This window comes from Rhinoraja longicauda, chromosome 31, assembly GCF_053455715.1.
Source record: "Rhinoraja longicauda isolate Sanriku21f chromosome 31, sRhiLon1.1, whole genome shotgun sequence".
In the NCBI taxonomy this organism is placed as follows: domain Eukaryota; kingdom Metazoa; phylum Chordata; class Chondrichthyes; order Rajiformes; family Arhynchobatidae; genus Rhinoraja; species Rhinoraja longicauda.
Window position 1 is genome coordinate 10,899,591 of NC_135983.1, and position 27,925 is coordinate 10,927,515.

General features: G+C 46.7%; 1 protein-coding gene across 1 annotated transcript in view; it reads right to left on the minus strand.

Annotated features, from left to right (window-relative positions):
* Positions 1–27,925, minus strand: part of LOC144608223 (regulator of G-protein signaling 3-like) — a 235,762-nt gene that overhangs the window by 149,912 nt on the left and 57,925 nt on the right. Inside the window, exons 9-12 of the mRNA XM_078425800.1 lie at positions 17,453–17,534; positions 13,700–13,805; positions 9,344–9,680; positions 5,061–5,100 (exon numbers count right to left, since the gene is read on the minus strand). Coding sequence (XP_078281926.1) covers positions 5,061–5,100; positions 9,344–9,680; positions 13,700–13,805; positions 17,453–17,534 — 565 coding nt within the window. The remainder of the gene's footprint in view (positions 1–5,060; positions 5,101–9,343; positions 9,681–13,699; positions 13,806–17,452; positions 17,535–27,925) is intronic.

A 27,925-nucleotide genomic window follows, 5' to 3' on the forward strand; every position in this document is an offset into this window, starting at 1 on the left:
ACACCGGCCAACAATGTCCCAGCTACACTAGTCCCACTTGCCTGCACTTGGTCCATAACCCAGCTTGTTCCATACACCCACCACCCTCTGTGTGAAAAAGTTACCCCTCGGATTCCTATTAAATCTTTTCCCCTTCACCTTGAACCTATGTCTGAAGAAGCGTCTCGACCCGAAACGTCACCCATTCCTTCTCTCCCGAGATGCTGCCTGACCTGCTGAGTTACTCCAACATTTTGTGAATAAATATCTTTGATTTGTACCAGCATCTGCAGTTATTTTCTTATACTACTTTGACTATATCCCAGACTCTGAGGGTTAGTGCAGGAAGCCGGGCCTAATTTTTCAGGCTCTTGAGTGATTGTTTTTATTCTATGCAACATTTGCGCCCCAACCTTCTCCATTGAACGTGAGCACTGCATCCACCCATCAATGCTTCCTAACCCCCCCCCTACAAAGCTTTTAAATGCTTCGGAAGGGAAATGTGCCTCCTGCTGTTAAATGGAATTTAAAACATGAGTAGGAGGAAGTTAAATTCCTATCCCCACTGTAGACGCAAACTAACAACTGAGAGGAAGGAAATATTAACGCCATTCATTTTTTATTCAAAGTACTTATGCATTTTTTTTAAGTGGAAGAAAATATTAGCTTTTGGAGAATGCTGGGTTTTTTTAAAGACACAACAAATCTTATTAACTAGTATAAGAAAATAACTGCAGATGCTGGTACAAGTCGATTTATTCACAAAATGCTGGAGTAACTCAGCAGGTCAGGCAGCATCTCGGGAGAGAAGGAATGGGTGACGTTTCGGGTCGAGACCCTTCTTCATAATAAGTAATCTTATTAACTGCCCTTTGGCCCACAGGCCAGAGCTCCTGCATTTGCTCAGACACTGGACATTTTAACAGTGATAAAAAGTGAGAGTTGCTCTGGTTAAAGAAGTTCATTGTAGTGTATTCTAGAGTTTAGAGATGCAGTGTGGAAACAGGCCCTTCGGCCCACCGAGTTGCACGCTGACCATCGATCACCCGTTCACAGTAGTTCTATGTTATCCCATTTTCCCATCCGCTCCCTGCACACGAGGGGCAATTTTACAGAGGGCCAATTGACCGACAAACACGCACGTTTTTGGAATGAGGGAGGAAACTGGAGCACCCAACTGTAGCAAAGCATTTTCTGGGATGCATCTGGCTTTTCCAGAAGATTTTTAACGATGAACCATTACTCAAAAAGTCAAAGCCCAGAGGGTCCTGCGAATAAAAAAAAATTGGATCTAAAAATTGGTAAAGGGTTACGGTTGATGAGGTGTTTCTGTGACTGGTGAGCTGCTATCAGTGGGGTTACACCAGGCTCAGTACATGCGCTAATGCATGTTTGCAGTAACTTTTCATTAATTAGAAACAGGAAATAGGTGCAGGAGTAGCCAATTCGGCCTTTCGAGCCAGCACCGCCATTCAATGTTGAAAGACTGGAGCGACTAGGCTTGTATACACTGGAATTTAGAAGGATGAGAGGGGATCTTATCGAAACGTATAAGATTATTACGGGGTTCGACACGTTAGAGGCAGGAAACATGTTCCCAATGTTGGGGGAGTCCAGAACAAGGGGGACAGTTCAAGAATAAGGGGTAGGCCACTTAGAACGGAGATGAGGAAAAACTTTTTCAGTCAGAGAGTTGTAAATCTGTGGAATTCACTGCCTCAGAAGGCAGTGGAGGCCGATTCTCTGAATGCATTTGAGAGAGAGCTAGATAGAGCTCTTAAGGATAGCGGAGTCAGGGGGTATGAGAAGGCAGGAACGGGGTACTGATTGGGAATGATCAGCCATGATCACATTGAATGGCGGCGCTGGCTCGAAGGGCCGAATGGCCTCCTGCTGCACCTATTGTCTATTATGATCATGGCTGATCATCCAAAATCAGTACCCCTTTCCTGCTTTCTCCCCACATCCCTTGATTCCTTTAGCCCGAAGAACTAAATCTAACTCTCCCTTTAAACTTATAAACCCATGCGGTCACGGGGAGAACGTGCAGACTCCACGCAGGCAGCACCTGGCGAAGGGATCCAACCGGTCTCAGTGAGGCAGCAGCTCTACTAGCTACGCCTCTGTGCCATACCTGTGATTCTAATATCCATACGGCTAAATATCTATTAAATCACATTCAAATCAATGATCAGCAGACTGATAAGAAATGTCCTCATATATAGTTATCTAAATATTTTCAGTGCAGGAACAGTGTAAACAAACAGAAACGTGTGCACATCGCACTGCAGAGGAAGCTCGTCACTGTGCTCTTGAGGTGCTCCTTTTCATAGCAATAATTTATCTTTCGTTTACTTTAGTTTATTGTCACATGTACTAAGGTGCAGTAAAACGCTTTTTTGTTGCATGCTATCCAGAGAGCGGAAAGACTGTACATGATTACAGTGGAAAGACTATCTTATATAGAAGTGTACTCCATAGTGCTCTGGTTTATATATGCAGTTAGTCATAGATTCTTCAGGTGATACAGTGTGGAAACAGGCTCTTCGGCCCAACTTGCCCACACCGGCCAACAATGTCCCAGCTACACTAGTCCCACTTGCCTGCACTTGGTCCATAACCCAGCTTGTTCCATACACCCACCACCCTCTGTGTGAAAAAGTTACCCCTCGGATTCCTATTAAATCTTTTCCCCTTCACCTTGAACCTATGTCCTCCGGTCCTCGATTCCCCTACTCTGGGTAAAAGACTCTGTGCATCTACCCGATCTATTCCTCTCATGATTTTGTATACTAAGTTAAGTGTATACTAAGTTAAGTGTAAGAAAATAACTGCAGATGCTGGTACAAATCGAAGGTATTTATTCACAAAATGCTGGAGTAACTCAGCAGGTCAGGCAGCATCTCGGGAGAGAAGGAATGGGTGACGTTTCGGGTCGAGACCCTTCTTCTAAGTTAAGTGTACGTTTAGTATATTGTCACACGTACCAATCAACAGTGAAAGGCTTTTGTTGCGTGCTACCCATTAGGTAGGTAAGTTTTGCATAAGTTCATTCAGCAAAGGAACTTCTTGGGAATTTAGTAGCAAAGTTGTGGCCCTGCACCTCAGCCTGCACCTCCCCCTACTGACACAAGGCGGCAGCACCTCACTAAATTCCCAGAACAAAGACCACAGAACAGATCAGCACAGGAACAGGCCCATCGGCCCACAATGTCTGTGCTGAACAAGATGCCCAGACAAACTCTTATCTGCCTGCACATAATCCATATCCCTCAATTCCCTGTATAAACATGAGCCTGTCCAAAAGTCTCTTAAATCCCCCTATCGCATCTGCCACCACCACCATCCCAGGCAGTGCGTTCCAGGCACCCACCACCCTCTATATAAAAAAACCTGTCCTTCTCACCTTAAAACTAAGCCCGCTAGTGACCTGCTGGGTTACTCCGGCACCTATGTCTTTTGTTGTAATCCAGCACCTGTGGTTCCGTGCACCTCAATGTTCATAGTATTGGGTTGTGAGCCACCCAAGGAATACCAGGTGCTGTTCCTCCATTTTGCATGTGGCCTCACTCTGGCAATGGAGGAAGCCCAGGGCAGAAAGGTCAGTGCGGGAGTGGGAAGAGGAGTCAAAATGGGTAGCAACCAGAAGATCCAGCAGGTCTTGGAGCGTTTGGTGAAGTTTGGTCTCTCACAAGTTCACAAGTTATAGGAGTAGAATTAGGTCATTTGTCCCATCGAGTCTACTCTGCCATTCAATCATGGCTGATCTCTGCCTCCGAATCCCATTTTCCTGCCTTCTCCCCATAGCCCTTGACACACGTCCTAATCAAGAATTTGTCTATCTCTGCCTTACAAAAATATCCACTGACTTGGCCTCCACAGCCCTTTGTGACAATGAGTTCCACAAGTTAACTACGCTCTGACTAAAGATAGTTCCTCCTCACCTCCTTCCTAAAAGAGCGCCCTTTAATTCTGAGGCAATGGCCTCTGGTCCGAGACTCTCCCACCAGTGGAAATGTCCTTTACACATCAACTGTATCTATGCCTTTCATTATTCTGTAAGTTTCAATGAGGTCCCCCCTCAACCTTCTAAACTCCAGTGAGTAGAGGCCCAGTGCTGTCAAACGCTCATCAAATGCTAACCCACCCATTTCCTGGAATCATTCTTGTAAACCTCCTCTGGACCCAATCCAGAGCCAGCACATCCCTCCTCAGATATGGGGCCTAAATTTGCTCACGGGTTGTTTTTAAATGTGCTATACAAATAAAATTGACTTGACTTGACTTGACAGTGCTCCAAATGCGGCCTGACCAGCGCCTTATAGAACCCCAGCATTACATCTCTGTTTTTGTACTCCAGTCCTCTTGATAAGAATGCTAGCATTCGATTTGCCTTCCTTTGGATGTGGCTTGCCTTCGCAGCGTAGAGGAAGCCACATCGAGAGTGCCAGATGCAGCAGATGAAGTTGGAGGAGGTGCACGTGAACCTCTGTCTCAACTGGAAGGGCTGCTCAGATCCCGAAATGGAAGTGAGACAGGAGGTGTAGGGGCAGTTGTTACATCAGGCATAATCGAGGACGAGTCTCACCCCAGCCACTCCCTCTTTCCCCCCTCTCCCATCAGGCAAGAGGTACAGAAGTGTGAAAACGCACAGGGGCAGTTTCTTCCCAGCTACTATCAGGCAGCTGAACCATCCTATCACCAACGAGAGAGAGATCCTGACCTACCATCTACCTCATTGGAGACCCTCGGATTATCTTTAATCGGACTTTACTGGACTTTATTTTGCACTAAACGTTATTCCCTTTATCCTGTATCTGTACACGGTGGACGGTTGGATTATAATCATACATAGTTTTTCCGTTGACTGGATAGCACGCAACAAAATAGCTTTTCACTGTACCTCAGTACACGTGACAATAAATTAAACTAACATGAAATCTTCTGCCATTGCAGGGGAAAGTGTCTGGGGAAGGGTGAACAAACCAAATGTATAGAATGTAATATAATATTACAATATAATATATACAATATAATATTGCACATCATGATTACATTAATAACTAATATGAAGCACTTACCATAAATTATATGGTTATCTTGAGGAATTGGCCTCAGAATCTGAAAATTCACAGAATTGGGAGAAGAATGAGTGGATTTTACATTGATAATGTGACTCAGTAAACATTCAATAGAACACGAGCCTCTGGAAAAGGAGCGACTGACAGAATGGGAAGAGAAAGCCAACTCTGGCTGATTCCTACTGCAGGCCAGGTGGTTGGAACGTGGCTCACTCACCAGCGCTGTGGGTCAGGGGAACAAGTGCCAGCTGCCCCCGGGACACAGAGGCGGGCGGGCGGGCGAGGAGACGGACGTAGGTTGGTGGGCCGAGCCGGTTGAGTGCGACAGAGGAGGCCCTGCAGCAGCCTGGGGCCTACCTGGATCGGGAACCGCTCCAGTACAGCCAGCATGGACTTAGGACTTTTTCCTTTTGTAAATGGCGCCAAGATATGGCTACGTGTACATGTGTGAGCACGCAAAATGTATTTCACCGTCTAGTGCACTCGTGACAAGAAAGATCCATTGAAGGGCTCATGACTATCATCTCTGCGAGGTGAGGACTCCTTCCCATGGCGGTGGGGGCGACAGACAAGGAGTTCTACATCATCACGGGCACAGAACAGGTTGAGGTTGGGGGGCGGAGGGGTACAGAGGTTAGGGCTCTGTCGAGGATAGACCTTTCTATATCGGAAAAGATGGAGGTGGGGGGTGAAAACATGACTGGGGTGAGAGCTGGGGGCGGGGGGGGGGGGGGGAGGGAGGTTCAGGCGAAGCTACCTGAAACATCACCTATCGCATCTGAAGAAGGGTTCTGACCCGAAACGTCACCTATCCAAGTTCTCCAGAGATGACGCCTGACCCGCTGAGTTACTCCAGCACTTTGTGTCTTCTTCAGAGCTCCTAGTTAATGAAGGTATTTATTCACAAAGTGCTGGAGTAACTCAGCAGGTCAGGCAGCACCTCGGGAGAGAAGGAATGGGTGACATTTCGGGTCGAGACCCTTCTTCAGACTTCTGCCTCCTAGTTAATGATTTCCCCACTGAAGCATAGAGAATTCTGGGCCAGACAGTAACCACGGTGGCGCAGCGGTAGAGTTGCTGCCTTACAGCGAATGCAGCGCTGGAGACTCAAGTTCGATCCTGACTACGGGCGCTGTACTGTACGGAGTTTGTACATTCTCCCCGTGACCCGCGTGGGTTTTCTCCGAGATCTTCGGTTTCCTCCCACACTCCAAATACGTACAGGTTTGTAGGTTAATTGGCTGGGCAAATGTAAAAATTGTCCCTAGTGGGTGTAGGATAGTGTTAATGTGCGGGGATCGCTGGGCGGCGCGGACCCGGTGGGCCGAAGGGCCTGTTCCTGCGCTGTATCTCTAAATCTAAAAAAAATCTAAAATCATATGGAAGTCACTGGCCATCTACCACCCATGCTCCCACTCTGATAATCAAGATGTACGACAAGACTCTGGAAAAGTAGGATCATCTACCACATCTCAAGGGCCACCAATTAGTAATGGCAGACACCGATCACAAAAGCCACAACTGCTTCCAATGGTGTCTTGGGCTGACTGAGAAGATTTTAAACTGAGCAAGAAGACAGGGGTCTATCGCGCAGCAGCGATCACTGCCCTCCTGAAGGTATCACAAAATGCTGGAGTAACTCAGCAGGTCAGGCAGCATCTCTGGAGAGAAGTAATGGGTGACGTTTCGGGTCGAGACTCCACTGCCCTCCTACATGCTTCAGAGACATGGACAACTTACACTAGGTACCTCAAAGCACCAGAGACGTTTCACCAAAACCGTCTCTGGAGACCCATTAGCAGGATGGAGAACCATTATCAGTATCCCCTCCTTGGCCAATGTTCTCAGCATCAAAACTCCCATCATGTTATCTTCATATCAGACTCCCGAAACAAGTGAAGACATTGAGTGCTGGAGTACCTCAGCGGGCCAGGCGGTGGCGCTGGAGAACACGTCGAGGCGACTTTTCAGGTCGGGACCCTTCTAGTTTGTAACAAATGCTCTATTTTGATTGCATCTATGTCAAGACATTTCAAGGATGGCCGAGACAATCCTGAAGGAATGTCCTCAACGTCTCCTTGGAAAGATGCAGCTCCTTCATCAACTCATGGGAGCCTTTGGTCCATTCTCATTTGAAACAGAGGTGGATTTCGTGCATGTGAAGACCAAGTACAAGCAGCGGGGAACAGCACGATCCATACAACCCCTCTAGCCTCCCTGTCAAACATCAAATACCTCGGTCAGGCAGAGGGTTAGGGTGACAGAGCCGGAAACAGGCCCTTCAGCCCAACTTGCCCATGCTGAACAAGACGTCCCATCTACACCACTCCCATTTGTCCGCGCTAGGCTCAAATCCCTCTTGACCTTTCCAATCCACGGAGCTGTCCCAGTGTCTTTTAAATACTGTCATCGCACCTTGATCAACTACCTCCTCAGGCAGCTCGCTCCGCGCTCCCACCACCCTCTGAGGTGAATACAAACCAACTTGAATTGGAATGGGAGCAAGGACTTCTCAACCAAGGCAGACCAGCTGAGACTGCGAAGACCCTCACTCGTGTGTGTCAACTGACCCAACTCCAGCCTCTCATCATCCGCCCTGTATAAGCTTCTGTAGCTCTGACCTCCCCCCCACGAGAGTCCCATTCACCCATCACCTCCATACCTGCCGACCTTCATTAGCTCCTCGAATCCCAAAAACCCAGGCTCTCTCCGATATCATTGATGTGCAAATCAGTTTGCAGACTCTTTCCTTCCTTCCTTCCTGTCACCTTCTCCAGACACACAAGCCTGCCTTCCTCTGATGGCAGCCCTCTGCTGCCACCACAAACCGACGCTCAACTCTCCAGCAAAGGCTTGCAAGTCGCCATTCACCCTCATAAAACCCCAGCGCCTGTCATCCCCTTGAAGATTCAGTTGTAAACCCAACAACTCGGAGCGGCACGGTGGCGCAGCGGTAGAGTTGCTGCCTTACAGCGAATGCAGCGCCGGAGACTCAGGTTCGATCCTGACCACGGGCGCCATCTGTACGGAGTTTGTACGTTCTCCCCGTGACCTGCGTGGGTTTTCTCCGAGATCTTCGGTTTCCTCCCACACTCCAAAGACGTACAGGTATGTAGGTTAATTGGCTGGGCAAATGTAAAAATTGTCCCTCGTGTGTGTAGGATAGTGTTAATGTGCGGGGATCGCTGGGCGGCGCGGACTCGGTGGGCCGAAGGGCCTGTTTCCGCGCTGTATCTCTAAATCTAAAAATCGAAATCTAAAACTCAGCCAACACTTACGAGGATGTTGCCGGTGCTCGAGGGCCTGAGCTACAGGGAGAGGTTGTGCAGGCTAGGGCTTTATTCCTTGGAGCGCAGGAGGGTCGAGGGGATGACCTTATAGAGGTGCATAAAATCACAAGGGGAATAGATAGGGTGAATGCACAGAGTCTTTTGCCCAGAGTAGCAGAATCAAGAACCAGAGGACATAGGTTTAAGGCGAGAGGGGAAAAGACTTAATAGGAACCTTTTATCTCAGAGGGTGGTGGGTGTATGGAACAAGCTGCCAGAGGAGGTAAATACTAGAACAGCATTTAAAAGGCATTTGGACAGGTACATGGATGGGAAAGGTTTAGGGGGACATGGGCAAAATGTGGGAAAATGGAGCTAGCTTAAGACGGGACACCTTGGTCGGCATGGATGAGTCGGGCCGAAGGGCCTGTTTCCGTGCAGTATGAATCTAGATTCCTTTTACCTCTCCCGATGTCTCTCTCATAGTAAAGTGATTTGATTTCCATGAAACTGGCCGGCGTTCACTGCTCATCTAAATTAGATTTATTGCGGTTATATTTTGGGAAAATAGTCCAATGATAAAAAAAAGACACAATGCCGAGGGTGACCCAGCGGCTCAGGCAGCATCTCTGGAGAACATGGAGAGGTGACATTTGGGGTCAGGACCCTTCAAAGTCCCAATCCCACATGTCACCTGTCCATGTTCTCCTCCCCAGAGATGCTGCCTGACCCGCTGAGTTACTCCAGCATTGTGTCTTTTTTTGGTAAACTAGCATCTTCAGTTCCTTGTGCCTCCTTCTCTGGAGGACATGGACAGGCGATGTTTCTTTGTTTTGCAAATATTCCAATATCACAGATACCGATCAGCCCACACAAGAAGGGTCTCGACCAGAAATGTCATCCATCCCTTCTCTCCAGGGATGCTGCCTGACCCGCTGAGTTACTCCAGCATTGCGAGTCTATCTTTGGTGTGAACCAGCATCTGCAGTTCCGTCCCACCCACAAGGCCTGTACCTGGGTGGCGTGCTTTATTGGGGAGAGGATGAGAATGTTGTCCCCCTCGGCTGGAGCGTTGGGTGCCAAGCCTCCATTCAGCAGGCACTTGTCGAACTCCTGGCGCCGCTCCCAGCTGTTCAGCACCACTCCGTCCGTACCGTCGTACACGACATGGCAACTCTCCCGGTGGTCCTGGAGTCCCGCCGGCTTGCTGCAGTTCCTCTCTCGCTTGTGGGGCGGGGACTGCCAATCCCGACTCGACTTGCTGGAGGGCCTTCGAATCGAGCGCTCGGAGACGGGTTTCCAGCGTTGAACCAGCCGCCAGATCAGAACGATAATCTGACTGCGGCAATTTCTGCAAAGAGACAAACGGTGCAGCATTTAAAGCAAGTACCTGACCACACACAGAGGGCATGTCGGAGCAGGTCTCAGTGGCCTGGTCAAGGCTATTGAGATGTTGAATACACTCACCTCACCACTGTCCAACTGCACAACCTTAACCCTACTTCAACTACGGAACAGAATAGTATTACCATGGCCTTGTTTATTTTTCTAGTGATGTTTTTGTACTAATGTCTTGCTTTTTTGCGCAGTCATTCATTCATTCTTTTTTTACAATTTTGTGTGTAATTTATGTATAGTTCAGTTTAGTTTAGTTTACTTTAGAGATACAGCGTGGAAACAGGCCCTTCGGCCCACTGAGCCCGCGCCGACCGGCAATCACCTCGTACACTAGCACTATCCTACACACGAGGGACAATTTTACAATCTTTACCAAAGCCAATTAACCTACAAACATGCATGTTGTTGGGATGTGGGAGGAAACCGGGGCACCCGATGAAAACCCACACGGTCGCAGGGAGAACTGCATACACACCGCACTCATAGTCAGAGAGTGTAAGAAAATAACTGCAGATGCTGGTACAAATCGAAGGTATTTATTTCACAAAATGCTGGAGTAACTCAGCAGGTCAGGCAGCATCTCAGGAGAGAAGGAATGGGTGAGGTTTCGGGTCGAGACCCTTCTTCAGACTGATGTCAGGGGGGCGGGACAAAGGAAGGATATAGGTGGAGACAGGAAGACAGAGGGAGATCTGGGAAGGGGGAGGGGAAGAGAGGGACAGAGGAACTATCTAAAGTTGGAGAAGTCAATGTTCATACCGCTGGGCTGCAAGCTGCCCAAGCGAAATATGAGGTGCTGTTCCTCCAATTTCCAGTGGGCCTCACTATGGCACTGGAGGAGGCCCATGACAGAAAGGTCAGACTGGGAGTGGGAGGGGGAGTTGAAGTGCTCAGCCACCAGGAGATCAGGTTGGTTGAGGCAGACTGAGCGAAGGTGTTGAGCGAAACGATCGCCGAGCCTGTGTTTGGTTTCGCCAATGTAAATAAGTTGACATCTGGAGCAGCGGATACAATAGATGAGGTTGGAGGAGGTGCAGGTGAACCTCTGTCTCACCTGGAAAGACTGTTTGGGTCCTTGGATGGAGTTGAGGGGGGAGGTAAAGGGACAGGTGTTGCATCTCCTGCGGTTGCAGGGGAAAGTGCCCGGGGATGGGGTGGTTTGGGTAGGAAGGGACGAGTGGCACTCATAGTCAGGATCGAACCCAGGTCTCTGGTGCTGTAAGGCAACAACTCTACCGCTGCGCCACCGTTCTGCCCTAAATTATGTCATCAGACAACTGAACCACCCAATCACCAACTAAAGAGCGGTCCTGAGCTACTCTCTACTTCATTGGAGACCCTTGGACGATCTTTAATCGGACTTTACTGGACTTTAACTTGCACTAAACGTTATTCCCTTTATCCTGTATCTGTTCACTGTGGGTGGCTTGATTGTAACCATGATAGTCTTTCCACTGACTGGATAACACACAATAAAAGAAGCTTCCCACTCTACCTTGGTACACGTGACCATAAACTAAACTGAGCTCACCTTTATCCAACCTGCACAACCCTCTCCCCACCCTGACAACCCAGCACTCTGGCCCACCGCTTGCACTACCATCGACTTGTTTTTCCCCAATTACGCTTTTGCACCAATGTCTTGCTTTTTTGCACGCTTCCCTCTTTCACAATTTAAAGTAGAATGCATGTATAATCTATGCATAATAGGTTTAGTATAGTCATGTGTACCGAGTGACTAAGTGAAAAGCTTAGTTGTGCCCGCTATCCATACAGATCAGATAATAGCCGGACATAAATACAATGAAGTCAAACTCAAGTACAGTAGATCGAGCAAGGATACAGAGTGCAGAAGAGAGTTTTCTCCATTGTAGTACATTGTTTAAAGACACAGCATGGAAACCGGCCCATCGGCTCACTGAGTCCATGCCGATCATCGATCGCCCATTCACGCGAGTTCTGTATGATCCCACTTTCTCATCTGCTCCCTGCACACTAGGGGGCAATTTACAGAGGCCAATTAACCTAGAAATCTGCACGCCTTTGGGATGTGGGAGGAAACCGGAGCACCCGGAGGAAGTTCACGCGGTCACGGGGAGAAGGTGCAAACTCCACACACAGACAGCACCCGATGTCAGGAATGGAGCCCGGGTCTCTGGCGCCGTGAGTCAGTAGTCTTCTCACTCTGCCACCCTGCACTTGGGTCTTTAAAATAATCATCAGATCTTCAAATGATAAATTCATGAAAACATTAAATCATAAATAAAGCCAACGACAACACCTCAAGGCACTGACCACAAACTCTGTGTGTATAACCAAGGTTTAGAAATGTACATTTAAAATGTACCAGCCTGAGTAATGTAAGACCAGACACAGTGAAGTAACTGTGGATGACAAAGTGCAACGAAGGGAAAGAGAATAGTGATGGAAAGTACCAGGCATCTGTAAGACATGTGAAAGGGGGGGGGGGGGTAGAGTGGGAATTAGCAATGAGTACTGTTACAAAACCAACACAACATGCAGCACCATTCCCAGCCCAACAACAGTGAAAAAATGTTAGCAGGGAATTGTGGTCACTTAACATTAAAGGAGATTAAAGCTGATGTCATTGATTACTTTTTGGAAGTTCTCAACGGAATAAAAAACGAGTGGTATTTATTGCAGGAAGTTCCGTGATCGAGCTCAGTGAACCAGACTTTACTTCAGACTTTAGACTTCGGCCGAACAGCGATAATTCCGTATCCTACACACACTAGGGACAATTTACAAATTACAGAAGCCAATCAACCTACAAATCTGTACGTCTTTGGAGTGTGGGAGGAAACCGGAGCACCCGGAGAAAACACACACGATCACAGGGAGAAGGTACGAACTCTGTACAGGCAGCACCTGAGGTCAGGATCTAACCCAGGTCTCTGCCGGCGCTGTAAGGCAGCAACTGTGCCGCCCTCGATGTTCCCAGGGACGGGGGAAGATTGGTGCTGTCAGCTCATTGTGAGTCAGGTGTGTAGTCAGCCCTCACTGCAGTCCAGTCCACTTTATTGTCAGAAGCACAAATATGCTGAGGTACAGGGATAATGAAAATCTAGATTACAGCAGCATCAGAAGCTTGCACGCACACACTCACACACACACTCACACACACACACACACTCATACACACACACACACACAAACACACTCACACACACACACACACACACTCTCACACACACACTCACACACTTACACACTCGCACTCACACACACACTCTCACACACACTCACATACACACACACTCACACACACACACATACACTCACACACACACAAACACACTCACACACACACTCTCACACACACAAACACTCACACACACACTCTCACACACACACTCACACACACACTCACACACTCACACACACTCACTCACTCACACACACACTTACACACTCGCACTCACACACACAAACACTCACACTCTCACACACTCACACACACACACACACACACACACACTCACATACACAAACACATGATACATCAATTATACAAGACAGTGAAACGGAAAACTGCCCTACTGTGCAACAAACCACCCTGTTCAATAGAGTAGCTCCTGATTTAACAGGAACCTGAGGGGCAACTCTTTCACTCAGAGGGTGGTGAATATATGGAACGAGCTTCCAGATGAGGTAGCTGAGGCTGGGACTATCACAACATTTTGTTTTTTAAATGGACTGGAAGGGTTTAAAGGTCGAGCCCAATGTGCCAACTTGGACGCATGGACAATGTGGGCCAAAGGGCCTGTTTCTGTGCTGTGTCACTCTATGACTCGACACTTGGACAAGGACATGGATAGGAAAGGTTTCGAGAGATTTGGCGGGCAAATGGAACCACCTTAAGTGTGGTCAGCATGGACGAGTTGGGCCAAAGGGCCTGTTTTGGTGCTGATTGAATGAAACTGGCCATTTGTACTGTGCTAACTGCGTTACCTTATTGCATGAGCCAGCTCCACACACTTCCACTGCTCCACCTGTTGCCCGTTCAGCTGCAGCAGAGTGTCCAAGGACTGTAGACCAGACTGGTCCGCTGGGCCACCTGAGAACATAACGACGTCACGCGGATCAATCAACATGATGTGCATGCACACGCCAAACATAAGTTACAACGTTATTTTAGCTGAAAGATAAAGTTACCTAAAATTGGAGAATGTAAGAAAATAACTGCAGATGCTGGTACAAATCGAAGGTATTTAGTAAGAAAATGTAGTAAGGTATTCAGTCTGAAGAAGGGTCTCGACCCGAAACGTCACCCATTCCTTCTCTCCTGAGATGCTGCCTGACCTGCTGAGTTACTCCAGCATTTTGTGAATAAAATTGGAGAATGGCATGTATATCTGATCTGTTTAGAAGGCTGTGGAGCCCAAGTCAATGGGTACTTTTAAGGCAGAGACAGATAGATTCTTGACTAGTACAGGTGTCAGGGGATATGGGGAGAAGGCAGGAGAATGGGGTTAGGTGGGAGAGATAGATCAGCCATGATTGAATGGGGGAGTAGATGTGATGGACCGAATGGACTAATTCTACTCCTATCACTTCCTTACTTGCTTAGGTAGCATGTGCAGCAAAGCTCTTCAACTGTACCTCAGCACATGTGACAATCCTAGACCTAGATATGCAGCAAAGATACAGGAGCAAGGACTCCTTGGTACAAATGGACAGGCCTTGTGAGACTGCACATGGAATGTCGTGAAGCTTTCTCGCCTGACCTACACGACCGAATCCTGGGATGGTAGGACTATCACATGAGGAGAGACTGGACTGACCAAGCCTGAAATCATGGGAGTTTAGATGAACGAGAGGAGATTTAAGGGCCGCACTATGGCGCAGTGGTAGAGTTGCTCCCTTACAGCGATAGAGGCTCGGGTTCGATCCTGACCACAGGTGCTGTCTACACAGAGTGTGTACGTTCTCCCCATGACCTGCGTGGGTTTTCCCCAGGTGCTCCAGTTTCCTCCCACACTCCAAAGATGTAGAGGTTTATTAGGCTAATTTGCTGGGTGTAATGACAAATTGTCCCTAGTGTGTGTAGGATAGTGTAGGTGTGTGGCGATCGCTGGTCGGTACTGACTCGGTGGGCCGAAGGGCCTGTTTCCACCCTGTATCTCTAAACTAAACTAATCTCATTGAAATACACAAAGTTCTGACTGGCATTGAAAGCCGGATGCAAGGATGAGGATACCCCTGGCTCAGGATGCTGAGGGCAGTGTCGAGTTCTCTAAACACAGGCGCTCAGATGGAACCCTCTCTCACTACTCCCCTTCTGTGATTCCTCCCACTCTCCTGCTCTTGGACCGTTATCCACCTATCACTCTCCAGGCTCCGCTCTGCCCCGCCACTCCTCCAGCGGTCTAGATATCTAGAGATTGTGCAGTATGGGTTCAGAGTGGGAATTGGCAACAAGACAAAATCAAATGTCAAAAGACATTTGGATAGATTTCAGCAGGTGGTGTACATCTGGAACGAGCTGCCAGAGGAGGTAGTTGAGGCAGACACCACAACAGCATTTGAAAGCCGTTTGGACTGGTACATGGATAAGAAAGGTTTAGAGGGATATGGGCCAAATGCGGGCAGGTGGAACTAGCATGGATGGGCATCTTGGTCGGCAGGGACAAGTTGGGATGAAGAACGTTTCCATGCTGTGAGATTCTTCGATGCTTAGGCCAACCATCCCTGGCTTGTATTTGTTTTTACAGCTGCAATTTCAGATTTTATTCCTTTCATTTTTACCTCTGCATCTTTTGTTCGTGAGTATTTATTACCTTCTTTCAAGTAGGATCACTATCACTTCTGTCACTAAAGGTCTCATGGTCTCCAAACCATCAGAGATCTTTCCTTTGATTTTTTCTACATCCACCTTTCTCAGAAAACTAAAACTTAATTAATCTCTAACTTTTCCTAATTCTGACAAAAGGGTCACATCCTGAAACAGGAAACTCTATTTCTCTCTCCACCTGCTCCCTACCCTGACTTACAGCATTTTCCATTTTTACTTACAAGTACCACCGTGATTATTTTACATCAGGTACATTTCAAATGACTTCACATCTATTCTGCATCTAGTTCCGGTCATCTCGTGATAGAAACATAGACATAGAAACATAGAAAATAGGTGCAGGAGTAGGCCATTTGGCCCTTCGAGCCTGCACCGCCATTCAATATGATCATGGCTGATCATCCAACTCAGTATCCCGTACCTGCCTTCTCTCCATACCCCCTGATCCCTTTAGCCACAAGGGCCACATCTAACTCCCTCTTAAATATGGTCAATGAACTGGCCTCAACTACCTTCTGTGGCAGAGAATTCCACAGATTCCAGTGATGTGGAGGCTTTGGAAAGGGTGCAGACGGGGTTTACAACAATGATGCCTGGATTAGAGGATGAGTGGAGATTGATAGAAGTATACAAAATGATGAGAGGCATAGATAGGGTAGACAGTCGGAACCTTTTTTTCCTCCAAGGATGGAAATATCAAACGCTGGTGGGCATAACTTTGAGGTGAGAAGGGCAAAGTTTAAAGCAGATGTTCGGGGCAAGTTATTTATGCAGAGTTAGTTTTGTTTAGTTTATTGTCACGTGTCAGGCCAATTCTCTGGATGCTTTCAAGAGAGAGCTAGATAGAGCTCTTAAAGATAGCGGAGTCAGGGGGTACGGGGAGAAGGCAGGAACGGGGTACTGATTGTGGATGATCAGCCATGATCACATTGAATGGCGGTGCTGGCTCGAAGGGCCAAATGGCTTACTCCTGCACCTATTGTCTATTGTGTACTGAGGTACAGTGAAAAGCTTTCGTTGCCTGCTAACCAGTCAGCAGAAAGAGAATACATGATTAAAACCGAGCCATTCACAATATACAGATACACGATAAAGGGTAATGGCGGGAATAATTTTTAGTGCAAGATAAAAGAGGGTGATAGGTTCCTGGAACACTAGGGCAGTTATGACAGTGGTGTTTAAGAGGCTTTTGCATAAACACATGAATATGCAGGTTAGGGAGGAATATGGATCACTTGCGGACAGAGGAGATTATTTAATTGAGCAACATGTTCACCACAGACATAGTGGGCCAAAGGGCCTGTACTGTTCTAAAACACAAGATATTTCTGTTTGAATTGAAAGATATAAAACAGTGGCTTAAAATGCAAAATGTAGAAAGAAGGAACTGCAGATGCTGGTTTATACCAAAGATAGACACAAAGTGCTGGAGTAACTCAGCGGGTCGGGCAGCATCTCCGGAGAGAAAGGATGGGTGATGTTTTAGGTCTTCAGACTCATAAAGGGTGACCGTGCCCAGGTTAAATGCAAGATAGACACCAAAAAAACGGAGTAACTCAGATGCAGCGTCTCTGGAGAGAAGGAATGGGTGATGTTTCGGGTTGAGACCCTTGTACGGATTTCCTTCAGCTTTCCTGAAAAGCTGAAGATGGGACTTATCCTGGAACGACCAATGTTTTTGTAATGATGGTCCAAACACAATGAGAAAGGTCTGAAGAAGGATCTCAACCCAAAACGTCACCTATTCCTTTTCTCCAGCGATGCTGCCTGAACCGCTGAGTTACTCCAGCACTGCCTTGTGCCAATCTTTGGCTGGAAATGCAAGTTTGAAGTCAGAGTCCCCTCAGCTTATTCGGGGGGAACGAGCAAGTGGAGATGCTAAAACGACCAGTAAACAAGGAATGTCTTGCCTGGGTCCACAGCTTGTACTCGGACAGGAGCATCGCAGCAGATCGTGAAGCCAAAGCCGTCTCTGCCTCGTGGGATGGTGACCTGGTACACAGCACAGTAAAACAAATCACACTCATCCTCAGGACATGCTCAGGAACAGTACTATTCAAACAAAGATAACTCACATGAACTCTATCACTTGCCCAACTGCAACGTTATCAATAAATACGCTGACACGGTGGTGTAACGGTAGAGTTACTGCCTTACAGTGCCAGCGACCCAGGTTCCAACCTGACTCCGGTGCTGTCTGTACAGAGTTTATACGTTCTCCCCGTGACCGCGTGGGTTTCCTCCAGTTTGCTCCCACACCCCAAAGATTTTGGTTTAGATTTAGAGATACAGCGCAGAAACAGGCCCTTCGGCCCACCGAGTCCGCGCCGCCCAGCGATCCCCGCACACTAACGCTATCCTACACACACTAGGGACAATTTTTACATTTACCCAGTCAATTAACCTACATACCTGTACGTCTTTGGAGTGTGGGAGGAAACCGAAGATCTCGGAGAAAACCCACGCAGGTCACGGGGAGAACGTACAAACTCCGTACAGACGGCGCCCGTAGTCAGGATCGAACCCGAGTCTCCGGCGCTGCATTCGCTGTAAGGCAGCAACTCTACCGCTGCGCCACCGTGCCGCCATAGGTTTTGTACAGGTTTTGTACGTTAATTGGCTTCTGTAAATTGGAAGTGATCCCTTGTGTGTAGGATAGTGCTAGTGTACAGGGTGATGGCTGGTTGGCATGGACTCAGTGGGCCGAAGGGCCTGTTTCCCCGCTGTATCTCTGAAGTCTAAATGCAAGAATATATTAGTCTGTGGCAGTTTCCAATATACTTATATAACTTAGGTGATGTTGAATGGAAATGGATCCGATTTATTTTCTGGCCAGAAGCTGAAGGATATAGAAATGTGTCATCTGAAACAGAGGGTTAATTTTAGGTTTCTGGTATTATTGTCACGTACACCGAGGTACAATGAAAAGCTTTGTTGTCAATGTTATCCAATCAAATCAGATAATACTATACATAAATGCAATCAAATCAAACTCAAGTTCAACAGGTTGAGCAAAGGGGAAGGTGCAGAGTGCAGAATATATTGAGGTCATAATTTGAATTCCACGCATATCCAATAATCATCTACATTAAGCAACACGTTTGAGATCATGAGGGGAATATTCGGGGAGAATCACAGGGTCTTTTACCCAGAGTAGGGGAATCAAGAATCAGAGGACATAGCATTAAGGTGAGAGGGGAAAGATTTAATAGGAACCTGAGGGGCAATATTTTCACACAGAAAGTGATGGGTATATGGAACGATCTGCCAGAGGAGGTAGTTTAGGCAGGCACTATAACAGCATTTATAAGACATTTGGATAGGTACATGTGAAGGAAAGAACTGCAGATACTGGTTTAAATCAAAGATAGACACAAAATGCTGGAGTAACTCAACGGGGCAGGGAAGGAATGGGTGAAGTTTCGGATCGAGACTCTTCTTCAGACTGATCAGGTACATGTTATGTTATGCACTGGATAGGTACATGGATAGGAAAGTTTTAGAGGGTTTGCGGCCTAACACGGGCAGGTGGGACTAGTGCAGATGGGGCATCTTTGTCAGCAATGGCATGTTGGCCGTTTTGACTCGATGACTCTAACTATTTCTACCCAATAATGTGCTATTGAGAATAAGCTGGACGTAGGTTTTAACATGAAAATCTCAGAGAGAGAATTCTCTGCACAACTTTAAAGCATTTTCAACAATGTTTCATAATTTTCTGTTGCATTATCAGTACGCATCGCCCTGTATAAAAGTGATAGGATTCTTAAAATGAAACACCAGTTTGCAGCCCTGTATTAAAAGGCTTTGACTACATTTGTTACTTCGAGACTATTGAGCTCTGATTTGAATGGAAGGCAACTACAAGCTATTTCATAGAGAAAGTGTGGGCTGACTGGCAAAAGTTAAGCAAATGTTGGGTGGCTTGGAGCTCGTCAGCAAGTCTCAGTCTGAAGAAGGGTCTTGACCTGAAACGTCACGCATTCCTTTTCTCCAGAGATGCTGCCTGTCCCGCTGAGTTACTCCAGCCTTTTTGTGTCTATCTTCGGTTTAAACCAGCATCTGCAGTTCCTTCCGACACATTTGATCTCAGAATAGTTTAGTTTAGAGATACAGCATCGAAACAGGCCCTTTGGCCCACCGAGTCTGCGCCAACCAGATTAGTATGCAAACTTAAAGCACACGGTATTGTGGGTTCAGTATTGATGTGGATAGAGAACTGGCTGGCAGACAGGAAGCAAAGAGTAGGAATAAACGGTTCCTTTTCAGAATGGCAGGCAGTGACTAGTGGGGTACCACAAGGCTCAGTGCTGGGACCCCAGCTATTTACAATATATCTTAATGATTTGGACGAGGGAATTGAATGCAACATCTCCAAGTTTGCAGATGACACGAAGCTGGGGGGGCAGTGTTAGCTGTGAGGAGGATGCTGGAGGTTGCAACGTGACTTGGATAAATTAGGTGAGTGGGCAAAAGCATGGCAGATGCAGTATAATGTGGATAAATGTGAGGTTATCCACTTTGGTGGCAAGAACAGGAAAGCAGACTATTATCTGAATGGTGGCCGATTAGGAGAAGGGGAGATGCAACGAGACCTGGGTGTCGTGGTACACCAGTCATTGAAAGTAGGCATGCAGGTGCAGCAGGCAGTGAAGAAAGCAAATGGTATGTTGGCATTCATAGCGAGGGGATTTGAGTATAGGAGCAGGGAGGTTCTGCTGCAGTTGTACAGGGCATTGGTGAGACCACACCTGGACTATTGCGTACAGTTTTGGTCTCCTAATCTGAGGAAAGACATTCTTGCCATAGAGAGAGTACAGAGAAGGTTCACCAGATTGATTCCTGGGATGGCAGGACTTTCATATGAAGAAAGACTGGATAGACTCGGCTTGTACTAGATGGAATTTAGAAGATTGAGGGGGGATGTTATAGAAACTTACAAAATTCTTAAGGGGTTGGACAGGCTAGATGCGGGAAGATTGTTCCCGATGTTGGGGAAGTCCAGAACAAGGGGTCACAGTTTAAGGATAAGGGGGAAGTCTTTTAGGACCGAGATGAGAAAGTTTTTTTTCACACAGAGTGTGGTGAATCTGTGGAATTCTCTGCCACAGAAGGTAGTTGAGGCCAGTTCATTGGCTATATTTAAGAGGGAGTTAGATGTGGCCCTTGTGGCTAAAGGGATCAGGGGGTATGGAGAGAAGGCAGGTACGGGATACTGAGTGGGATGATCAGCCATGATCTTATTGAATGGCGGTGCAGGCTCGAAGGGCCGAATGGCCTACTCCTGCACCTATTTTCTATGTTTCTATGTTTCTATAACCAGCGATCCCCGCACACCAACACTATCCTACACACACAAGGGACAATTTACAATTGTACTGGAGCCAATAACCTGCAAACCTGTGCGCCTTTGGATGCGTGGAAGGAAACCAAAGATCTCGGAGAAAACCCACGCAGGTCACAGGGAGAACGTACAAACTCCGTACAGGCAAGCATCCGTAGTCAGGACCAAACCCGGATCTCTGGTGCTGTAAGGCAGCAACTGTGTCTGCTGTGCCTTTTTCAACTAACGCAACCTCTGTCACAGTGTACATGCTAGCGCAGCGGTAGAGTTGCTGCTTTACAGCGAATGCAGCGCCGGAGACTCAGGTTCGATCCTGACTACGGGTGCTGTACTGTAAGGAGTTTGTACGTTCTCCCCGTGACCTGCGTGGGTTTTCTCCGAGATCTTCGGTTTCCTCCCACACTCCAAAGACGTACAGGTATGTAGGTTAATTGGCTGGGTAAATGTAAAAATTGTCCCTAGTGGGTGTAGGATAGTGTTAATGTACGGGGATCGCTGGGCGGCACGGTCTTGGAGGGCCGAAAAGGCCTGTTTCCGGCTGTATATATATGATATGATATGATATGAACAGCCTCCCTGGATCCAGTTACCCTCCCTTCGGCTGAGTCCATGAATGGGAATGGTTTCTAACAAAGCCTGTAAGCACGGGCAACATGGCCCATCTACCACATGTACGCTTTGAGGTAGGTTGGTGACAACGTTCAGAGTTACGAACACCCTCTCCCCATACATGGGGCATCTGCTCTTGGCACACACATGCACGCACCCACGCGCGCACACACGCGCGCATAGAAACATAGAAACATAGAAAATAGGTGCAGGAGTAGGCCATTCGGCCCTTCGAGCCTGCACCGCCATTCAATATGATCATGGCTGATCATCCAGCTCAGTAACCTGTACCTGCCTTCTCTCCATACCCCCTGATCCCTTTAGCAAAAAGGGCCACATCTAACTCCCTCTTAAATATAGCCAATGAACTGGCCTCAACTACCTTCTGTGGCAGAGAATTCCACAGACTCACCACTCTCTGTGTGAAGAAATGTTTTCTCATCTCGGTCCTAAAAGACTTCCCCCTTATCCTTAAGCTGTGACCCCTGGTTCTGGACTCCCCCAACATCGGGAACAATCTTCCCGCATCTAGCCTCTCCAACCCCTTAAGAATTTTATATGTTTCTATAAGATCCCCCCTCAGTCTTCTAAATTCCAGCGAGTACAAGCCCAGTCTATCCAGTCTTTCCTCATATGAAAGTCCTGCCATCCCAGGGATCAATCTGGTGAACCTTCTCTGTACTCCCTCTAAGGCAAGAACGTCTTTCCTCAGGTTAGGAGACCAAAACTGCACACAATACTCCAGGTGCAGTCTCACCAAGGCCCTGTACAACTGCAGCAGAACCTCCCTGCTCCTAAACTGAAATCCCCTTGCTATGAATGCCAACATACCATTCGCTTTCTTCACTGCCTGCTGCACCTGCATGCTTGCTTTCAATGACTGGTGCACCATGACACCCAGGTCACGTTGCATCTCCCCTTCTCCCAATCGGTCACCATTCAGGTAATACTCTGCTTTCCTGTTCTTGCCGCCAAAGTGGATAACCTCACATTTATCCACATTATATTGCATCTGCCATGCATTTTCCCACTCGCCTAATCTATCCAAGTCACTCTGCAGCCTTCCAGCATCCTCCTCGCAGCTAACACTGCCACCCAGCTTCGTGTCTTCCGCAAACTTAGAGATGTTGCATTCAATTCCCTCGTCCAAATCATTAATATACACTATAAATAACTGGGGTCCCAGCACTGAGCCTTGCGGTACCCCACTAGTCACTGCCTGCCATTCCAAAAAGGACCCGTTTATTCCTACTCTTTGCTTCCTGTCCGCCAACCCATTTTCCATCCACCTCAACACTGAACCCTCAATACCGTGTGCTTTAAGTTTGTACACCAATCTCCTATGTGGGACCTTGTCGAAGGCCTTCTGAAAGTCCAGATATAACACATCGACTGGTTCTCCCTTATCCACTCTACTAGTTACATCCTCAAAAAATTCTATAAGATTCGTCAGACATGATTTGCCTTTGGTAAATCCATGCTGACTTTGTCCGATGATTTCACCACTTTCCAAATGTGATGCTATCACATCTTTAATAACTGACTCTAGCATTTTCCCCACTACCGATGTTAGGCTAACTGGTCTATAATTCCCCGTTTTCTCTCTCCCTCCCTTTTTAAAAAGTGGGGTTACATTAGCTACCCTCCAGTCCTCAGGAACTACTCCAGATGAAATCACTAATGCATCCACTATTTCTGAGGCTACTTCCTTAAGCACTCTGGGATGCAGCCTATCTGGCCCTGGGGATTTATCTGCCTTTAATCCATTTAATTTAACTAACACCACTTCCCGACTAACCTGGATTTCCCTCAGTTCCTCCATCTCATTAGACCCCCGGTCCCCCGCTATTTCCGGCAGACGGTTTATGTCTTCCTTAGTGAAGACAGAACCAAAGTATTTGTTCAATTGGTCTGCCATCTCCTTGTTCCCTATGATCAATTCACCTGTTTCCGACTGCAAGGGACCTACATTTGTCTTAACTAACCTTTTTCTCTTGACATATCTATAAAAGCTTTTGCAGTCTGTTTTTATGTTCCTTGCCAGTTTTCCCTCATAATCTATTTTCCCTTTCCTAATTAAGCCCTTTGTCCTCCTCTGCTGGACTCTGAATTTCTCCCAGTCCTCTGGTATGCTACTTTTTCTGGCTAATCTGTATGCTTCATCTTTTGTTTTAATACTATCCTTGATTTCCCTTGTTAGCCACGGATGCACTACCTTTCCTGGTTTGTTCTTTTGCCAAACTGGGATGAACACTTGTTGTAGTTCATCCATGCGACCTTTAAATGCCTTCCATTGCATGTCCACCGTCAACCCTTTCATCATCAATCGCCAGTCTATCTTGGACAATTCACGCCTCATACCCTCAAAGTTACCTTTCTTTAAGTTCAGAACACTTGTTTCTGTATTGACTTTGTCACTCTCCATCCTAATGAAGAACTCTACCATATTATGATCACTCTTGCCCAAGGGGCCTCGCACAACAAGACTGCTAACTAACCCTTCCTCATTACTCAATACCCAGTCTAGAATGGCCTGTTCTCTCGTTGGTTCCTCTACATGTTGGTTTAGAAAACCATCTCTCAAACATTCCAAGAAATCCTCTTCCTCAGCACCCCTGCCAGTTTGGTTCACCCAATCTATATGTAGATTGAAGTCACCCATTATAACTGCTGCACCTTTAGTGCACGCATTTCTAATTTCACACACACACACACACGCACTCACACACACACACACACACACACACACTCACAGCTTTTAAATTTAGTTTAGTTTTTAGTTTAGTTTAGAGATACAGCGCGAAAACAGGCCCTTCGGCCCCCCGAGTCCGCACCGACCAGCGCACTTACACCAAAGGGACAATTTTACAATTATATTTACAATTTATTCCAAGCCAATTAACCTACAAACCTGTATGCCTTGGCAATGAGGGAGGAAACCGGAGCACCCAGAGAAAACCCACGCAGGTCATGGGGAGAACGTACAAACTCTGTACAGACAGCACCCGTAGTCGGGATTGAACCTGGGTCTCTGGTGCTGTAAGGCAGCAATTCTACCACTGCGCCACCGTGCCACCCAAGGAGACATCCTACACAAATTTATCCTACACAAATCTGAACTTCCAGATGCCACATAAATTCCACAATCTCCACAAATTTCGTTTAGTTTAGAGGTGCAGCATGGAAACATGCTCACAAAAAATATATTTTATATCGACGAATATTCAATACATTGCATATTGATATGGCCACAATTTTAAATGCATCCTTCAGCATTTAAAAACAAAATATGGTAGAGGAAATGATACCGAACTAGAACACTTTAAATTACATAAATAGAAAAATCAGGATTTAAGCTCGTTGGAAAATAATCAATTTCTTTCTACTTTGCTAATTTTATGGCAAGTTAACTGTACAACCAATTTGACTCGAAAACAAAATTAAATGGTAACGACAACCATAAAAAAAAACAAATTCACTCATTTGATTTAAGAGGATGACATACTGTTCAAATTTCCTTAACATTATTAATATCAATAGCAATATTCCTTATGAAAATGCACATTTAATATAGTGTCTATAAATGGTTTTACCTGGTGCACAATTGCCTGAAGCATTGCTGAAAATAATTCTTCTCTCTCTCTCTCTCGCCTGGGGTCACTGCCTTTCTACAACAACGACCTCAGTTTGCAGGGTCGTCTACTTTGTGGAAAGACCTGGCTTTCTCAAAGACCGAGCATTTTCTCTGAAACGCCGCACACGCACAATGAGCGCCTCTCCCGAGGTCGTGTGGTGCTCGTCGAGAGGTTTCGGAGAGGGCTGCAACTTTGTTGGCAAAGCCGCCCATGGGAACTCAGATTGAGGAGAATAGCAGGAAGCAACCTTTCACCTCCCAAGCCACTGGCTCCCTTGCATGGTCTGAACGATAAGCCTGAAGGCTTCCTGAAAGCTTCACTCAGCTACAACCAAACTTACTCTTACATCAAATTGGTTCCTACAAAGTGCTTGGTATTCCCTTGGTTCCTCCTAATCTTTTGCTGCCTGCCCCCTGTTGCAATGTTTACATATTGATGAGAAAATGGTTGTTACATTATCCCTAATAACGCAGGGAACAAAAAATAATTCCCTCTCTCGCAGTGACAAGGTAACTAGGGTCACGCAAAGTCTGAGTCTGAAGAAGGGCTTCGACCCGAAACCTCTGAAGAAGGGCCTCGACCCCAAACGTCACCCATTCCTTCTCTCCAGAGATGCTGCCTGCCCCGCTGAGTTACTCCAGCATTTTGTGTCTATCTGGGGGTTACGTGAATATCAATTCTGCACTTGCAACAACTTCACCGATAGTTAGCAGGGTTTGCACGTCAGTGGATTAAGATGCATTAAAGCTGGAGAAAATCCTTTTAAAAGATTGCAAACTCCAATGCATTGACAAAAAAAAAAAAAATCAGTTTTGCTCCTCATTGTGTCTCAATCTCGCTTCATGATTAATGCAATCATGATTCAGCCAGCGAAAAGCTAAAAGCACAGTCAAACTACTTGGTGGGAAGGGATGTCGAAAATACTCCTTTGAACAGTAATTACTATGATTAATACCGTAAAATTCCCAATGTGAATAATATAAAAACCCAAAACACAAGAGTGTTGCACAAGAGAGTTTAATCCTTAAACAGGGACAGAGTGTAAACACCGTTAAATCAAGCTTCCTATTTCAACTACAATGTTTACTTTATTATTTCCTATCTTTGTCTCACACATAAATCATAAGCAAAACATTTCTTTGGTATAACAATCATTAATTTTAAAAAAAACTTGGGAACCTTTCATAAAATGGGCTGTTTAGTACTTGTACAATACAGCACTTTCCCAAATCCAGCCTGAAACTTAAGCATTTCAGATGAAATCATTATAAAATCATTATTTTAAGCGGTATATTTACACAAGTAGTGCAGACACCTTAGTGCCTAGAAACTTAAATGCACCATTTCTGGTAGGTACTGCCATCATGACCAGGGCTAAATCTCTCGCGACGCAGCTCAACAGTTGGTTTAAACAAGCATGCATGAGCAATATAAGAAAATAACTGCAGATGCTGGTACAAATCGATTTATTCACAAAATGCTGGAGTAACTCAGCAGGTCAGGCAGCATCTCGGGAGAGAAGGAATGGGTGACATTTCGGGTCGAGACCCTTCGAAGGGTCACCCATTCCTTCTCTCCCGAGATGCTGCCTGACCTGCTGAGTTACTCCAGCATTTTGTGAATAAATGCAGCATGAGCAAGCTGTCTGTCCCAGGGTCTGCGGATCCCAACAGGAGCTGCACACTGCGGTGCGGTTTCCACTGCTCGGCTGCACAGTTCTCAAAATATGATCTTCGGCCTTTAAGGAAACAAATGCCATGGCAGCCGGGCACGGGCTGCACCAGGCTGCCAGGGAAGAGAGGGTCTTGTGTATTCCTGTGCCCTCTCCCCCAGGGTTCACCTACTGTCCTGGTATCACCTTCCACTCTCAAGTCACAAGATCAGAAGAGATAGGAGTAGAATTTGGCCATTCGGCCCATCAGGTCTATTCTGCCATTCAATCATGGCTGATCTATCTCTCCCTCCTAACCCCAGTCTCCTTCCTTCTCCCCATATCCACTGACACCCGTGGTAATCAAGAATCTATCTATCTCTGACCATAAATATATCCACTGACTTGGCCTCCACAGCCTTTTGTGGCAAAGAATTCCACAGATTCACCAACCTCTGACTAAAGAGATTCCTCCTCATCTCCTTCCTAAAAGAACGTCCTTTAATTCTGAGGCTGTGACCTCGAGTCCTAGACTCTCCCACTAGTGGAAACATCCTCTCCACATCCACTCTATCCAAGCCTTGCACAATTCTGTATGTTTCAATGAGGTCCCCCCTCATTCTTCTAAACTCCAGCGAACATAGGACCAGTGCCATTAAATGCTGTCTTTAATGCCCACACTTTAATGGTGAAAATGGCGCCTCTTGCAAGCGGTCTCAGTGGACTACTTCTGTACACTTTGCTAATCGGGGATTATGTTCAGGTGTGGCAATAATTTACTGAACTGCATGCAAGAAGAGAATTTCACTGTGCATTTGCACATGTGACAGTAAACCACCGCTGAACCATTGAACTTGTGCCACCCCAGGGATAACCATCGAGACAAACTAACGTCGTTTTCCCAAGGCGTCAGGCAGCATCTGCAGAGGGAATGGATAGACATTTGGGGTCCGGATCTTTCTTCAGTCTGAAGAAGGTTCCTGACCCGAAGCATGACCAATCCGATTTGTTCCCTCATTTGTAAATCTAAATCTACACTGGAATTTAGAAGGATGAGAGGAGATCTTATCGAAACGTATAAGATTATTAAGGGCTTGGACACGTTAGAGGCAGGAAACATGTTCCCAATGTTGGGGGAGTCCAG